The sequence below is a fragment of the Pan troglodytes genome, chromosome 7, assembly GCF_028858775.2.
Source record: "Pan troglodytes isolate AG18354 chromosome 7, NHGRI_mPanTro3-v2.0_pri, whole genome shotgun sequence".
Lineage (NCBI taxonomy): Eukaryota > Metazoa > Chordata > Mammalia > Primates > Hominidae > Pan > Pan troglodytes.
Window position 1 is genome coordinate 21,256,563 of NC_072405.2, and position 18,939 is coordinate 21,275,501.

At 40.0% G+C, this 18,939-nt stretch overlaps 1 protein-coding gene across 5 annotated transcripts in view; it reads left to right on the forward strand.

Moving 5' to 3' along the window:
- The window catches only part of TRMT9B (tRNA methyltransferase 9B (putative)), a 77,469-nt gene that overhangs the window by 47,973 nt on the left and 10,557 nt on the right, over nucleotides 1–18,939 (forward strand). For 2 of the 5 annotated variants that reach the window (XM_009454827.4, XM_009454830.5), the window contains 2 exons: nucleotides 5,734–5,888; nucleotides 12,266–12,439. In XM_009454827.4, coding sequence (XP_009453102.1) covers nucleotides 5,734–5,888; nucleotides 12,266–12,439 — 329 coding nt within the window. Of the gene's footprint in view, nucleotides 1–5,733; nucleotides 5,889–5,979; nucleotides 6,034–12,265; nucleotides 12,440–18,939 lie in introns of those variants that run through there. The other 3 variants (XM_009454833.5, XM_009454832.4, XM_054656565.2) reach the window with 3 other exon arrangements.

Sequence of the window (18,939 nt, forward strand, 5' to 3'; positions counted from 1 at the left end):
TTCCATCCTCCAAGAAATAAATGCTAGAAATAGGCAGAGTTTGTGGGGCAAGGGAAGGAACAAAGATGATTCAATGTCTGAGATCTCCTCTTCTGTGCCTACAGCAACTTCCCCCAGAAAGTTAGTTGTATCTTTGTCTACTCAGTCTCATTTATGTTTTTGTCATCACATTTACCATTTCTTTTGATTGCTAGCATTCAATTTTGGGGGTTTGTTTTAAGGTTACATCGTAAGCTTTGCAAGTTGCTTGAAAAGTAGCAATAAAGGTAAGATATTACAACACTATGTGTCAGCATCCTTGCACGCTAGTTATTTAAAGTGTAAAATAATCATTTCAAAATGTTAATTAAAAAAGCAGTTTCCCTGCCTTGGGAAAGGTGTGGTTGTAAGAAACAGAAATGAGTTCAAGTGAATAATATTTCAGGGCTAGAACAGGGTATGGATTTGAGATTCAAGGTTAGAAAATGAAGTACCTCAGGACGCAAGGCTGGTACTCTAAAATGAACAGGTTTCTTGGAGATGAGTGACCCTGAGCCCCTGTCTAGAGCCTACATAGGGACTAGAACTAGAATATCATCTGCTAGACTTTGCCAGTCCTTCTGCCTTTTCCCCCACCATGTTATGAAGCATCACGGATTCTCATCTTGTTTTTCTTTCCCTACAGCTACATTTATTTTGCAGAAAAATATTCTTTTGCTTCATCCATATGTGCATGGCTAAAAATGGACTCCCTAACAGAGACTCCAAGTGATCACAACCAACCACTTGTGGTCATCTGACTATGTAGGTCTTTTAGTTCAAATTCTCAAGACTGGCTCAGTCTCACCCATGGACTGGTTCCCTGTAGGTCTGGTTTTCAACCTGGGTCCACTCAGTGAGGCGGAGATCCCTGGAAAGAGGAGGCACAAGGCTCGGAAGCAGGTTCTCTTGGATCGACAGTGATGAGCAACTCTCATGCGCATCCTTCTGACTTCCTAGTTAAAACGTTTACCGTCTCATACTTTTAGTCTTTATATAAACCATCTTAGAAGTTATGATTTGTAGATAACATACTTCACTAAAACTACATGAAAAGGATGCTAAGAAAAATGCTTTGTTTTGGGGACATTCTTAAATTGGAAAACACTAAATTAACATTTCCAAAGTGTCTTCTGCAGAATATTATTTCCTAAAAAGATAAGAGGTGTTTAAAGACAGAAAGAGTATTATAGACCCAATAATTCTGAAAAAAAAAGCCAGATTTTTGAAACATCAACCAGGACTGTTTTCTCCAAGATTTTTCAAAACTCATAGTGTGCTGGTGTGCATTTTGAATCTCAAAGGAGGGACACAATGTGAAGCTTTAAATACTGACTTTTTATGTGGATTATTTTATGGGTCTGGAATTTGACAGCACACAGATTAGGAATCCTGGCTAATCCAAACCGTTTATCTCTCACTTCATCTGGAAACCCGTGCTCTTGTTTTAGTACTAGTCTTATTAGCTTAGTCACACTTTGAAATTCACAAGGAATTTGCTTATATACATAAAATTCATGTGGAAACTATTGTAGGAAATTTAAATCCGCAGCATTTAAAATTTAAATCTGCAGTGTTTATAAAGTTAACTGTAAAATATCAGAAAAACAAAATAGATTAATATTACTTATACACTTAAGAATAACTCTCTTTTAGGTTACTCGATGGTAGTAGAGGCCATAGAAAACTTAGGGGAAGATCTCAGGGGGTGCTGTTCAGATACTACAAATTCTGAGCTTGAAATTGAAGTCATTTTTAAATTGCATATTGCAAGGAACCCAGTTTATGTCGGTTACCACTTAACATTTCCAAGTGCAATAAAGAAAAACTTACTTGTTCTAGTGTTCTCTAAATCGTATTGCTTGATTGATTCCTTGAGAAAGGGGAAACGTAAATAGACTAAAATCTACTGAGATTTTGATTTAAATGAAAAGCACACAGTGTTTCTGTTTTTCTCTTGTGTGGGCAGTTATAGCCAGCCATATGTTTACTTTGTAAATTTCAGTTGAAGGTGCAACATAAGCTGTTTCAATTGGGGTGGAAGTTTAGTCAGACCTCACAAATTAGATTTATACTCAGTTAGGAGTTTGCTAGGATTTTTTGCAGGGGCTGTGGGTAGGTTCATACTGATTAAAGACAACCTATTACATTTTAAGAGTAAATCCTGAATATCTCTTCCTTGAAACGGAAGGAATGATGGAATTATATTATCATCATTTGGTGATACTTGTAGTAATAATTGGGGCAAGAATCATTGGTAGATGCTAAAACTGGTGGGTGAGCAAATAAGAAACAATATTTGCACAGTCTCAAAGTCTCTCTCCATACAGGGAAGACACCATCTTACTCAAGTACTTCCCACTTCCCAGGATAGGGGTAGAGGTGCGGGGACAGAGGCTGTCCAGGGACAGTATCTTCTCTCCAGTTACACTCCCATCTGCCAGTTTGCAGGTGTAGTCTCCCCTCCCTTCCCCAGCTCCTCAGGGTGATCACTCCCTCTGCTAACCAAAGCCAATACTACCCTCTGTACTCAGAGCCAGATTCCATTCTCATTATGTGTATTTATTTGATCATTTGCTGGGGGTCTGCTGTGTCCTAAGTGCTGGGGACTCAGTATTAAATAAGACAAGTCCTTGTTCTCCAGAGTCTTCCAGCAGACTCTGCCAGAGAAAAATATCTTATCTAAATTCAACAATTACAGGACTATGTGATCCCTGTAGAGGTATGCATGGGATGCAATAGCTGATAGCCATCAGTAGGGCCAAATTGGTTCTTAAATGATTGAAAATACTTTCATACTGATAGGTAAAAGCCACAACCCGAGCCCCTGGCCACTTCCCTGGGATACCACTCACTCACATGCCAAAATAGAATAGAATAATTACAGGGTTAAGCCCAAAACGGGACCTGCTCTTGTGCTTTTCTTACTCTTTCCCTGTTGCTCTTATCCTGCCTGGAAGGTCAGGGAAGCCTTCCTGGAGGAGATGATGCCTTTTCCAAGAATGACTAGAATTTAGCCAGGTAAAGCATAGCATATGTTCAGGCCCCTGGATGAGAGGGAATGTGCCACCGCTGAGAAACAATGGGTCATTGGGTATTATGGCTAATGCTGAGGAAAGATGGTGAGAAATAACCCTTAAGAGGTCTGGTGAGGCCAGATCGGAAAGAGCCTTATGTGCCCGCCTAAGCTAGCTGAACCCAATGGGACAAGCTATAAAATGCCTCTGAAGAAGTTGAAGGTAAGAACTGAGGAGGGTAGCGTGGAGCAAGATGGCCAAATGCAAGGCTCCACTGATGGTGTGTCCCCACTCCGCCACCCTCCCCACAAGGACCAGAGTTAACACACAAAAAAAGCACCTACATAAGAACCAAAAATCAGGAGAGCACTCACAGAGCCTGGTTTTGACTTCATATCACTAAAGGAAGCACTGAAGAGGGTGAGCAAGACAGTCTTGATATGCCCATGCCATCCCTCCTCCAACCCCCTGGCAGTAGCCATGTGCGTGGAGAGAGAATCTGTGCTTAGGGGAGGGAGAACGCTGTGTTTGTGAAACACTGTATCGAACTCAGTGCTGCCCTGTCACAGTAGAAAGCAAAGCCATGTGGCTGAACTCAGCTGACACCTACCCACAGAGGGAGCATTTAAACCAGCCCTAGCCAGAGGGGAATTGCTGGTCCCAGCAGTCTGAACTTGAGTTCCGGCAGGCCTCACCACTGTAGGCTAAAGGGCTCTGGGGTACTAAATACACTTGAAAGCCAGTGTAGGCCACAAGGACTGTAGCTCCTAGGTGAGTCCTCCTGCTGAACTGGCCTCAGAGCCCGTGGACTAGGTGGGGAGGAGGGAACGCCACTACTGAGACACCAGCTAGGGCTGCTAAGGGAGTGCTTGCACCACCCCGCTCCCAACCCAGGCTGCACAGCTCCTGGCTCCAAAAGAGCCCTTCCTTCTGCTTGAGGAGAGGAGAGGGAAGAATAAAGAGGACTTTGTCTTGTATTTTGGATACCAGTTCAGCTGCGGTAGGATAGGGCCCAGGCAGAGTCCTGAGGCCCTCTGTTCAGGCCCTACCCCCCAGATGATATTTCTAGACACACCCTGGGCCAGAAGGCAACCTGCTGTCTTGAAGGGAAGGACCTAGTCCTGGCAGGACCCATCACCTTCTGACTAAAGAGCCCTCAGGCCCTGAATAACCAGCAGTGATACCCAAGTAGTACGCTGTGGGCCTTGGGTGAGACTCTGAGTCTTGCTGGCTCCAGATGCGACTTAACACATTCCCAGCTGTGGTGGCTATGGGGCAAGACTCCTGCTTAAGAAAAGTGGAGGGACAAGGAAAGGGGACTTTGCCTTGCACCTTAGGTACCAGCTCGGCCACAGTGGGGAAGGGGTCTTTGGAAAGGGGAGGGAAGAGTGGGAAGGGCTGCATCTCATGGCTTGAGTGCCAGCTCAGCCATAGTACAATAGAACACCAAGTAGACTTCTAAGGTTTTTGACTGTAGTCCCTGGCTCCCAGACAGCACCTCTAGACCTGCCCACGGCCTGGGGGAACTTGCTACAGAGGTTACAGTGAGCCGAGATCATGCCACTGCAGTCCAGCCTGGGCAATACAGCGAGACTCCATCTCAAAAAAAAAAAAAGAAATCCTGTGATTTGCAATAACATGGATGGAACTGGAGGTCATTATGTTAGCTGAAATCAGTCAGGCACAGAAAGACAGGCTTCATATGTTCTCACTTATTTGTGGGAGCTAAAAATTAAAATAATTGAACTCATAGAGAGTAGAAGGATGGTTACGAGAGGCTGCAAAGGGTAGCGGGGAGGTAGGAGGGAAGTGGAGATTGTTAATGGGTACAAAAAACAGAATAAGACCTAGTATTTGCTAGGACAACAGGGTGACTATAGTAAAAAAATAATTTATTTGTACATTTTTAAATGACTAAAAGAGTATATTGGATTGTTTGTAACATAAAGGATAAATGCTTGAGGTGATGAACACCCCATTCTCCCTCATGTGATTATTACGCCTTGCATGCCTGTATCAAAACATCTCATGTACTCCGTAAATATATACACCTACTATGTACCCACAAAAATTAAAAATAAATAAATAAGAAGCAACACAACCAGTCCTATATTTTACAAAAATAATTATGACGTAATTGAAATTGGGAAAAGCATTGAATGGCAAGAGAACTGTTTTGCCAGCTGTTGAAGTAATTCAGTAAAGAAATGGGCACCTATACTAAAATAAAAGCAGTACTGATATAGAGACATGGCTGGAACCCAAACACTAAAAAGGGAGAATTAATAGGGCTTTGTTATTGGGTTGAAATGGTGAGCTACCTGTTATGAAATTTTGAAATCTATTTAGCATCAGATACAATGGTCTTATCCCAAGTAAACCATTTGGTAAGAATTTTGGCTATGCTTCCAAAATTAAGAATTCATCTTGTACAGGAACTTATTACACAATAATTAGCTCTTTCTCAAACCATTGTTTTCCTTAACATAGCAGGTAAAAACCATGCATTTGCTAGTCTTTTGGCAACTATGGCGAGGTTATAGTGAAGGTATTGTTCTTTGCAGCTTATAAGAAAGTGTGCAAACAGCATGACTTTTGCAGTTGTAGGCTCCAGATTTTAGGAAATCTGCATCCTCCTTCAGCCATCTATGGTGCATAGGCTGACCTGCATGCCTTGGGTTGGTCCTGTTTTCTCCAGGATGGATCATGAAGCCGCCCAGCTGGAGAAGCAGCATGTGCACAATGTGTACGAGAGCACAGCCCCTTACTTCAGCGACCTGCAGAGCAAAGCCTGGCCTCGTGTCCGCCAGTTCCTGCAAGAGCAGAAGCCAGGCAGCCTCATCGCTGACATAGGTAACCAGGCAGCCTCATCGCTGACATAGGTAACCAGGCAGCCTCATCGCTGACATAGGTAACCAGGCAGCCTCATCGCTGACATAGGTAACCAGGCAGCCTCATCGCTGACATAGGTAACCAGGCAGCCTCATCGCTGACATAGGTAACCAGGCAGCCTCATTGCTGTCACAGGTAACCCAGCACTGGGTCGTGTAGCATGAAATACCTTCCATTGAGCCTTTGCTTTTCAGATTGATTTTTCATTTTTGTTCTAATAGGAATCCTGAAATTGCACCCTTGGCATGCCAGTACCTAGAATATTCATTTTACAGCAGAAACTCGAGACAGTCAAGTCAGCAGCAAGTAAAAAACTTCCTCAAACTTTTTTTTTTTTTTTTGAGATGGAGTTTCACTCTTGTCAGCCAGATTGGAGTGCAGTGGTGCAATCTCATCGTGCTGCAAACTCCGCCTCCCGGGTTCAACTGATTCTCCTGCCTCAGCCTCCCAAATAGCTATGATTACAGGCACCGGCCACCAGGGCCAGCTAATTTTTGTATTTTTAGTAGAAACGGGGTTTTGCCATGTTGGCCAGGCTGGTCTCAAACTCCTGACCTCAGATGATCCATCTGTCTCGGCTTCCCAAAGTGCTGGGATTACAGGCTTGAGCCACCGTGCCTGGCCTCAAACTTTACATTTAGACAGTGGCTTTTCAGGGCCTTTGTGTACATCCTCCACCAAAACGGACCTGACATTGATTGACTAAATCAGGATGGGAATGATGGCTTGTGAAACTAACCGTTGTAAATTTAAAGATATTCACATTTGCCAAATGTGTTCTCCGCTGGTGGCTCACTTTGAGTGGCTCACATGCCTTCTATAGAATTGTGGGATTATGGAAGAGGTCCAGTAATATCTTATGAATCTCATGGGTCCTTTCCTTTAATTATTCTATAGGTGTTTCATTATAGGAGCGCATCTTTAATTAGACAGTATTTTAATAATAACTTATTTGTCTGGAGTACGTTGGTTCAGTATCCTCGTAAATCAAGAACTGGTAAACCACAGCTTAGTAGATCTAGGACTAAGACTTAAGATGTGGTTGGAATCTCGCTCAAGGCCTACCCACCTAAAACTGCGTTCTAGCAATTGCATGCTGACTGCACCCATGAGTTGTAAGTCTGTAGTTGCAAAGTGTGTCTAGTTTGATATTCATTCTAAATACTGGTAAGAGAAACAGACATACCAGAACTTGTGGCTTGCTGAAGATGGTATGAGTAATGTGGAATCTGGGGAAGGGGTGCATGTCACATGGAAATTGGGAGTCTTTGAAAAATATCTCTATCAAGTAAATTAAAAAATAATAAATCTAGTTTCAGAATGTGCAGTGACTTTGGAGCTCTTACCACGTATAATCTAAGTAAGCCACGTACCAGGATCTTAAAATCAGTGGGGGAAAGGAACTATTCAGTAAATGGCTTTGGGATAACGACATATATAATCAGAGAGTTACTTTCTCACACCTTACATCAAAATAAATTCCAAATGAAGCAAAGATTTAAGTATAAGAAAATGAGCTCATTAAAGGACTAAATGACTAGATTGTTATTTAAAATATTCTCAGGGGCAAAATGCCTATATATGATACACATACAAAAAGAAATCATAAAAGAATATACAGTTGATTGCCATTATTCACAGTACTTACATTTCATATACGTATCATAAACATTGAATTGGCAAATACTGAATCATTGTTTTTAGGGGAAATATTGGATTAGGCTCCTGTAAGCTTCGGGTCACAACATTTTTGTCAATTTACCAATGTATAAGCTTGTTGCATATGTGTTTCTGTTTAAAGACACCTTGTTTACTATATATCATTATTTCATAAACATTGGGCTCACGGCCAACACACTATAACTCTTTCGTGAACAAAGCTTATCTAACACATATATTTTGTCCATCAGAGACATCCCAGCCTTCTTATGTTCAGGAACACTAGACAGCATTTCAACCCCAGGCTTCGGCCATTTGAAACAGCAAAATCACCAGTAAAAACTGTACAAATGGAGAAACCGTGGCCCTAAATAGATTATGGAAAGGACACGATTACAGTATGGGAGCTGAAAAAAGGAGGCTGGGTATGTGGGTCTCAGGTGACTCAAATATTTTGCTGCACTGTGAATATTTAAGTCTAACAATGACCATGCAAGGCTGTAGTATTGACGTTGGGGTTACAAATAAATTTCAGCGGGTAGATTAACTGCAAATATGGAAGCTGTAATTTATGAGGATTAACTATATTGACAGATAACTTTGACCCTATAAAACTGGAAAAGTTCCACAAGACAAAAATCTAGACAGACATACAATTCAAGTCAAAAGACCAAAATCAAACTAAGTAAAAATATCTGCAACCCGTCATAGAAACCTAGATTATTATTATTATTATTATTTTTTTTTGAGACGGAGTCTTGCTCTGTTGCCCAGGCTGGAGTGCAGGGGCGCCATCTCGGCTCACTGCAAGCTCCGCCTCCCTGGTTCACGCCATTCTCCTGCCTCAGCCTCCCGAGTAGCTGGGACTACAGGTGCCCGCCACCACGCCCGGCTAATTTTTTGTATTTTTAGTAGAGACGGGGTTTCACCGTGTTAGCCAGGATGGTCTCGATCTCCTGACCTCGTGATCCACCCACCTTCGCCTTCCAAAGTGCTGGGATTACAGGCGTGAGCCACCGCGCCCGGCCGGTAATTTTTTTAATCTACTAAGCATTCTTCAATATCACTGTAAAAAAAGACCAGCATCCTGTCATTTGCGACAACACGGAGGAACCTGGAAGGTATTATGCTAGGTGAAATGAGCCAGGCACAGAAAGACAAATACCCAGTGATCTCACTTATACGTGGGATCTGAAACAGTTGGACTCATAGAAGGAGAGATTAAAATGGTGGTTACCTGGGGCTGGGGTGTTGAAGCGGGTGGGGTAGGATTAGGAAATGGTAAGATGTTGGTTAAAAGGCTAAGAGTATCAAACAGAAGGAATTAAATTCAAAAGAAAAAAAAAGGGAAAACTATCAACAAGTCACAAGAAAAATAGGGAAAGGATGTGAACAAATGGTTCAAAATGTGTAAAAGTATTTTAATAGGTAACCCACTGATACGGTTCAGCAACAAAGTACAAAAGAATGCGTAGTGTAAAATCTTCTCCCATCCCAGTCCCTGGCACCAAGCAACCCACACCAGAGGCCTCTGATGCTGTTAGCTTCTTGTATGATCTTTTTGAGATGTTTTATGTAAAAATAAGCGTATTTCTGCCTGTGAGTGTGTGATGGGTAATTTCCCTTTTTTGGTTACACTAATGGTAGTATACTATAAATACAATTATAATTATACACCTAGGTTTTGTTATACTTTTAATATATTGAGGAAATCATTCCATATTTATATTTATTATAGAGCTACCCAGTATTAAAACCTGCCTAGCATTCTATGCTAATAGTGCCATATTAACATTTAATATATGTTGTTTGCTGTATTTTGCCGCTACAAATTACACTACAAATAGGCCAGGCGCGGTATCTCACACGTGTAATCCTAGCTCTTTGGGAGGTGAGGCGGGCAGATCTTTCAGCTCAGGAGTTCGAGACCAGCCTGGAAAACATGGTGAAACCCCATCTCTACAAAAAATACAACAACAGTAAAAATAATTAGCTGAGCATGATGCACGTGCCTGTAGTCTCAGCTACTTGGGAGGCTGAGGTAGGAGGACAGCTTGAGTCTGGGAGGCAGAGGTTGCAGTGAGCCGAGATGGTGCCACTGCATTCTAGCCTGGGTGACATAGTGAGACCCTATCTCAAAAAAAAAAAAAAAGTCTCACAAATAATATTCTTTAAATAGCTCTGTGCAAATCAACAACTACATCTATAGTAAATATCTTTTTGCCAATTTGTATCTTTTGAATTTTGTACTATATACATTTTTTAAACTATTCAATAAATATGGTCATATTTTCATTCCAAAATGAAAGATGCATTTTAATGAAATTGAAGTTAAAGAAGAAAGAAATGAAAAAGAAAGAAGTTCAAAGGGATGAGGAGAAGAAAAGACAGATGGTAATATGACTGTCCTCTAAAGGAAACGGTTTCTGTTGCTAGGTTTTTCCACTTAGCTAAAGTCATCAGCTGTTTGATGAATAGACAATAGTTTGGATTAAAAAATATTTAAAATTCTTTTATCGTTCAAATTCAAGAAACATGAAGGCCATTAGAAATGAATAGGGGCAAATCAAGAGTTCTAGGGCACTGGAAGCATGTCAGGAGAAAAGACCTCTGTTTCCTTCTTATTACAAAATGCTCTCTGAACAGGCCGTCCTCATTCTAAAGATGTATGAGTCTGATTTTATTAATATCATTGAAGTAACTTTCCCTTTCATTTCTCCTAAAGTATCCCTCGAGCCAATGAAAAAGCAAATGAATTGCAAGGTTATTTTTCTTAAAATAGGACCATCGTCTTTTGAAATACACAGGATTTTAATTTTAAAATACTTTGTGCATTATATTTTCCCCGTGATTGCCTTCAAACAGTGGGTACTTTTTCTCATAATCATTATTGGGAACCGTGTGGCTACGAGATCAAAGAAATAATATCATAGAAATAATATGGTCACATTTACATAGAAATAATAATCCTGGAATTTTTCTTTTTTTTTTTTTTTTTGAGACAAAATCTAACTCTGTCATCACCTAGGCTGGAGTGCGGTGATGCTACCCCAGCTCACTGCAACCTCCACCTCCTGAATTTAAGTGATTTTTTCTGCCTCAGCTTCCTGAGTAACTGGGAATACAGGTACCTGCCACCACACCCAGGTAATTTTTGTATTTTTAGTAGAGAGGGGTTTCACCATGTTGGCCAGGCTGGTCTCGAACTCCTGCCCTCAAGTGATCCGCCCACCACGGCCTCCCAAAGTGCCAGGATTATAGGCGTGAGCCACTGCACCAGACCCCAAATTTTATTTTTTATTCATATATTCTCCACTGTCTCAGCTGGCATTAATGAATCTTAAGTTTGCTTTTACTGTATCATAATTTTGAAAGTGCCTAGTAAGGATGGGTTATTAGTGTCCTGGTGTATTTCAGAAGCAGCAAACTAATCATCTTTGAATAGTGGTAGATATCTTTTCAGGTAGAAAAATTTTATCAGTAATGCCAATAAGTACAACTATAGGCTCTAATGATTTCTTTTAATATTTCTGGAAAGTAATTAGATTATATATCTGTGATAGAATATAATACTAAATATTAGATTGTAGAAGGCTTTGTTTCAAGGTGGTTATTCATTCATGTTACTACCTTCCTCAGTCGTAACATCAGTAAGACCTCAATGATCTAAATCTTTGGGCTTTGTAAATCCTGAATTACTTAGGTCTCTGCTACTGGAAAGTGAATATCAAAAATTGTCTATTTAAGAAAAAAAGTAGTTTTTATAATCTGAGTTGTATACTGGACCCATAGAGATCATTTTAAATGTAGCAATGAATAGAGATTGGATAAAAATAATGTTAAAATTTCTTTTCTAATTCAAGTTCAAATTTTAAAAATTTGAAAGGCATGTTTTAGTGCATAAATAATAGAAAAGTCGTTGACAGTTGTTTGTTTTGCAGTCAGCAAGTGGTAAGAATCTTTGGAGAGACAACAGGAGAATAAAGGCCGTAACATGCATATATACAAAATGAAATATGAATGTGAGCTTAGAGGCTACACGTGGTCTCTGGGATACTAGAACTATCCTTCTTGCCTTGGACCAGCTAACGTGCCTTGGTTGCGCCAGTGTACTGAGCCCTGTGGACATTACCTCATTAAATATTCAATAAATGTTATTTTTTTCCTATTGCCTTTCTCTCTTCTATATGAGAATCTGTAAGTATTCACTGAAGGCTTTTCTTTTGCTTTTGTGAATACCTTCACACCATGTTGTATTCTGTCTTGGTTAGTTAAAAAAAAAAAAAAGTTGGCCAAGTACAGTGGCTTGCACCTGTAATCCCAGCACTTTGGGAGGCCGAGGCAGGCGGATCTCCTGAGGTTGGGAGTTCGAGACCAACCTGACCAACATGGAGAAACCCATCTCTACTAAAAATACAAAATTATCCGGTCATGGTGGCACGCGCCTATGATCCCACCTACTCGGGAGGCTAAGGCAAGAGAATTGCTTGAACCCGTGAGGCAGAGGTTGCAGTGAACTGAGATTGCACCACTGCACTCCAGCCTGGGTGACTGAGGGAGACTCTGTCTCAAAATAAATAAATAAATAAAAGGTTAATTATATTTCTTGTTATGAGACAAATGAACTATTTCACACTTTCCATTGAGGATAGCATGTAACGCAGGTTTTTCTCTTATAGGTTGTGGGACTGGAAAATATCTTAAAGTGAACAGCCAGGTACATACCGTGGGCTGTGACTACTGTGGGCCACTGGTAGAGATTGCCCGGAATAGAGGATGTGAAGCCATGGTATGTGACAACCTTAATCTCCCCTTTAGGGATGAGGGCTTCGATGCCATCATCTCCATAGGAGGTAAGGCAGCCAGATCACACATTCACCCTTTGCCATGAGAATAATTGACCTGGTTTAGTCCGTTCTGATGACTCAACATCCGTTCTGTGTAGGAATGTCAATGTAATTTATTTTATCTAATTTAAAAAAATTGTTTCAACTACTTGAGTGATGTGACTTAACTCCAAAAGGTATTTATGGCACATATGATTGTTTTAACTATTTAAACCTTCAACTTGTTATTGCAGTTTTTTTATGATTCATTCCAATTTCTTTTGAGTAAGAAAGGATTAGAGGAATCTTACTCATTGAAAATAGCACTTCATTATATTTAAATGAAGCCAGATTAATCCAAAGCAAAGTAGATTTTTAGAAGTTATATTACCATTTTTTAGGCCAAAATAGTGGCCTTTGTTAACAGAGAATTCTAGGGCTAACACACCAAATGTCACCTGGACCAATCTGCCACTCACTGGTACTCAAGTTCATGGAGAAGATAGGTCTCATCTGGTCTTGGATTGCATTGTTTTTATAATGCCACTCTGCTCATTTACTGCCAGAGATCGTTCATGAGTCTAGGGAATGTGTTTCTCATATCCTCCCAACAAGTGTGACCAGAAAACACACATGCCAAAAAATGGGGGAAAAAAATCCATGTCTGAAATACATGCAGGTGAGGAATACATGACATCTGCCATATTTAAATATGCAGGGACACTTGATATTTAATGGAATCCTATGACAAGGTTTTTTTTGTTTGTTTGTTTTGCAATGGAAAAATATTTTGCAAGGCAAATTACTTGTCCCAATACACTCTTAAAAATCAACCTATTTGGCCGGCTGCAGCGGCTCATGCCTGTAATCCCAGCCCTTTGGGAGGCCGAAGTGAGTGGATCATGAGGTCAGGAGATCGAGACCAGCCTTGCCAACATGTGAAAGCCCATCTCTACTAAAAATACAAAAATTAGCCAGGCAAGGTACAAGCGCCTGTAGTCCCAGCTACTCAGGAGGCTGAGGCAGGAGAATCGCTTGAACCTGGAAGGCGGAGGTTGCAGTGAGCTGAGATCACGCCACTGCACTCCAGCCTGGATGACAAGAATGAGACTCATCTCAAAAAAATAAAAAAAAAAACTATTTGAATAACAAGTTGTATCCAAGACAGATGATCTTTTATAAAATGGAGTTATTCATAACAAAATTGCAGAATAAGATGATTTGCTCTTTTCCTAAAATAGATGAAAGATTGATTTATCCAACATTAGGTGGGGACTATTTCTTCGTATGGTGAGGGGAGGCAGACCTGGAAGCCATAACCTTGGAACTAGTAAGGACTGGCAAGAGATGGTTGCCATGGAAACTTGCTCTCTGATAGTCTCATTTGCAGTTGAAAGTGTTAGATCCATTTTGGTTGTAAGCATTAAGGGGATTGTCTTAGCCTTTGCAGCCTGCTAAAGCAAAATACCATAGACTTCGCTTAAACAACAGACATTTATTTCTCACCGTTCTGGAGGCTGGACATCTGAGATCAGGGTGCCAGCAGGGTAAGGTTCTGGTAGGGACCCTCCTACCAGCTTGCAGATGGCTTAATTCTTGCTGTATCATCACGTGAAATGCGGCAGGAGACTGGAAGGAGAAGGGGAGAAAGAGAGAGCTAGAGCAAGCTCTCTGGTCTCTTCTTATGAATAGGCCATTAAGCCCATAATGGGGGCCCACTCTCACAACTTCATCTAAACCTCCTAAAGTTCTGCCTCCTAATACCTTCATACTGGGGGTTAGGGCTTCGACATATCGGTCTTGGAGGCCACAAACATTCAGTCTATAACCCGGAGAAAACCTTTTTGAATTAAGCAACACTATACAATGCTTTGAATCTTTAGTGGAAAAAGGTTTTGGCTTGGTCATTCCACTTAACTAGAAATTGGAGAAAGGTCAAAGAAATGGGCCGGGCGTGGTGACTCACGCCTGTAATCCTAGCACTTTGGGAGGCCAAGGTGGGTGGATCACAAGGTCAGGAGTTCAAGACCAGCCTGGCCAAGATGGTGAAACCCCGTCTCTACTAAAAATACAAAAATTAGCCGGGCATGGTGGTGACCACTTGTAGTCCCACTACTTGGGAAGCTGAGGCAGTGAATTGCTTGAACCCGGAAGGAAGAGGTTGCAGTGAGCCGAGATCATGCCACTGCACTCCAGCCTAAGCAACAGAGTGAGACTCCATCTCAAATAAATAAATAAATAAATAAATAAAATAAAATAAAATAAAAAGTCAAAGAAATCTGTGGACTCCTTGGTCTTCTTTTGTCTACACTCATTTTATTTTTTATTTTTTTAACTATTTAAACCTTCAAATTGTTATTGGATATTCTTAATGATTCAAGAATTTTTTATTTTTATTTTTTATTTTTCGAGACAATTTTTTTTTAGATATCTTGTTACATCTTGATATTTTATCATTTGTTGTCATTTAACTTTTCAAGTGTACATGCCTCGCCTCTCTAACCTTCAGCATTTAGAATCCGCAGGTTTAGCGTAAAGTGAGACCAGTTTTTTTATTGGTCTCACTCTTATCACCCTGGCTGGAGTGCAGTGGCAGCCTCGACCTCCTGGGCTCAGGTTATCCTCCTGCCTCATCCTCCCAAGTAGCTGGGACTACAGGCACACATCACCATGCCTGGCTAATTTTTTCTAATTTTTTTGTAGAGATGGGGTTGCCATATTGTCCAGGCTGGTCCTGAAGTCCAGGGCTCAACCAGTCCACCTGCCTTGGCCTCCCAAAGTGTTGTGATTACAGGCATGAACCACCACGCCCAGGCTAAATTCCTTGTAGTCTGCAAGGCCACCTATATCCAGACCATGCCACTGAGATACTGGTGAAGGAAGGGGATAGAGACCACCTTTCCTATGCTTGGGAAACACTCCATGCATATCTGGCTAAGTCCTGTATTTTCAGTTTACATCTCATGCCTTGCCCTCAGAGAAAATGGAGCACACCTAGTTACCATCTTTGAATTAAAAATGCTTCCTTGAGTGGAAAACAGCACGCGTTTTTATGATCTGTAACTACGAATTAATGTGATGTGGTTACTTTCAGTTCGATTTCACATTTAGGACTATATTATGGTAGCCAGGCATGGTGACGGGCACCTGAAGTCCCAGCTACTTTGGGAGGCTGGGGTGAGAGGATCGTTTGAGTTCAGGAGTTTGAGTCCAGCCTGGGCAACATAGTGAGACCTTGTCCCTAAAAATCATATGTGTATATATATATATATATATATATATGATATATATATACATATAACATATATATAAGGGACCCTGTACCTGAAAATCGTATATATATAAACATATATAAATATAAATGTGAAATATATATTTATATATATAAAATATAAATGTGAAATATATATTTATATATATAATATAATGTGAAATATATATTTATATATATAAAATATAAATGTGAAATATATATTTATATATAAAATATAAATGTGAAATATATATTTATATATATAAAATATAAATGTGAAATATATATATAAATATATTTGTGTGTTTATATAACTAGATGAGGCATAAGAGAGATAGTCTATTGAAATTTCTCATATATGACATATATAAGGACCTATATTATGAGAAATATATATAAATAATATATATAAAAGGAAGTATACTATGAGAAATTTCAATAGACTGTCTCTCTTATGTCCCTATATATTTACTTCTCTATTTAAAGTTCTTATGTTCGCACTTCCTGCTTAACAGGAAGAAATATATACGTATATATATTATTTGCTTTTCCACATCTTTTAATAATAATGTGAGCTTAGCATCATACCTGGTTATGCCTTCATTTTATTGGCATATTAGAAAAAGAAACATTGTTGTCCTTAGCTTTGGAATAGTCTGATAAACATCCTAGGGAAAAGTGGTGGCGCATTAACATAGGAGCAATCAACAATGCCCTTCAGGCTAGTGCTTCTCAACTGGGGGTTACGTTGCTCCTTCCCCCTTTCCCCAGGGGACATGAGCAATGTCTGGAGACATTTTTAATTGTCACAACTGGATGTGTGTGCGTGTGTATGTGTAATGTCATCTAGTAAGTGGGCCCCCACAATAAAGAATTATCCAGTTTGGGAGACTGAGGCAGGCGGATCACAAGGTCAGGAGTTTGAGACCAGCCTGGCCAATATGGTGAAACCCCATCTGTACTAAAAATAGAAAATTAGCCGGGCATAGTAGTGCATGCCTGTAATCTCAGCTACTCAGGAGGCTGAGGTAGAAGAATTGCTTGAACCCAGGAGGCAGAGTTTGCAGTGAACCAGGTCACACCACTGCACTCCAGCCTGGGCAACAGAGCAAGACTGTGTCTCAAAAAAAAAACCCGAATTATCTAGCCCAAAATGTCAATAGTACTGATGTTTAAAAAAAATCTGCTTTATGCTAAACCTGCAGATTCTGAATGCTGAAGTTTAGAGAGGCGAGGCATGTACACTTGAAAAGTTAAATGTCAACAAATGATGAAATATCAAGATGTAACAAGACATTCAAGGAAATCATGTGTAACTTCTCATCTGAATCTGGAATCCAGTAATTGAATTCAACCTACCTACTCTCTGGGCTCTCAGCAGGAAAATACTTCTTTAGGATGCATATATTGAGTACTACTTTTGCCTTTAAGTTGTGATTATGATTTTTTAAACAAAAGGGACTTTAAAAAATTCAACATAGTTTCCAGACATTGATATTTCGGATAAATATATTCTTACTTCCCATTTTAGATACATTTACAATGCTTCTTAATAGAACATGTATGTGTATGCATGTCTAATACATTTAATATGTAATGAAGTAATCATTTGTAGGCTTTTTTTTTTTTTTTTTTTTTTTTTTTTGAGACAGGGTCTTACTCTGTCACCCAGGTTGGAATACAGTGGCAAGATCTTGACTCACTTCAACCTCTGCCTCCTGGGCTCTAGTGATTCTGTCACATCAGTTTCCTGAGTAACTTGGACCATAGGCACACACCACCACGCCCAGCTAAATTTTTTTATTTTTTATTTTTTTGGTAGAGATGGGGTTTCACTATGTTGCCCAGGCTGGTCTTGAACTCCTGAGCTCAAGTGATCCGCCCACCTCAGCCCCTCAAAGTGCTGGAATTACAGGTGTGAGCCACCATCCGCGGCCAGCTATTTTTTTCTTAAGAACATTTGGCTTAAAGGCTGTTACTTATTACGCTTTAAATATAAATATAAAACATAATATGAACGACTGATATTCCTGGGTGAAATTATGCTGTTACATCTGATAAGAAAGGAATGGTCACTTAAGCATTAATAAATGAATAAATAAGGACTTTCTTAAAAAAAAAAAAAAAAAAAAAAAAGCTTGGCCATGTGTGGTGGTTCACGCCTGTAATCCCAGCACTTTGGGAGACTGAGGCAGGAGGATGGCTTGAGCCCAGGAGTTCGATACCAGCCTGGGCAACATGGCAAAACTCCATCTCTACAAAAAATACAAAAATTAGCTGGGTGTGGTGATATATACCTGTGGTCCCAGCTACTCAGGAGGCTGAGAGAGGAGAATCACCTGAACTCAGAAGGCAGAGGCTGCAGCAAGCTGAGATGGAGCCACTACATCCTGGGTAACAGAGCAAGACCCTGTCTCAAAACAACAACAACAACAAAAACAACAATAACAACAAAGAAAAAAACCTACTTTGAAGCCCAATCAAATTCTGAATGTTGATGTATGAGTCTACTGAAAAGAGACCATTTTATTAAAATAGTCCCATTTTAATGGTTTTTTTTGTCTTATACCACCCCCCAAAAAATAGTCAATTATCATTATCTACAGTAGTCATGTTCTATAAAGTCTCTGTGAACACTGAATTAATAAATTCAGTGGAATATAGAATCCCAAGAGGCATACAGCGGTTTCTGTGAGGCTCTGATCACAACATTTTTGTCAGCTGAACAACATATTGTCTTGTTTTATGTGTGTTTCTGTTTAAAGACAGTTTATTTCATTTTAAACTCATACCAACAGCACTGCAACTCATGCCTGAACGAAGTTATCTAACTCGTATTTTCTCCATAAAGTGCATCACAGTCTTCCAAGGCTTAGAAACACTAAATAATACATCAACACTATGTTTGGAGGCGATTTCAAATAGCAAAATCACCAACAAGAAGCACAAACATGCAGAAAATGTGGCACAAAATAGATCACAAAAAGAACCCTTGTGTACAGTATTAGAGTTGAAATAAGAAGAAAGAACATTGCTTTGTTTCATCTCATCTGGGAATATGTGTACTGAGAGGCTCAAGTTGCCCTTCTGCATTCGTCAGTGAATGACCACGAAATTCTGGGAGTATTGATTTGGGGATTACAATTTTGGGAGTATTGATTTGGGGGCGATTTGTTATCAAGTGGGCAAATTCGCAAATACAGAATCCATGAATAATGAAGATGGATTGTATTTAGAAAATACACCCATAGAAGACGCTCTAAAGTGAATTAGG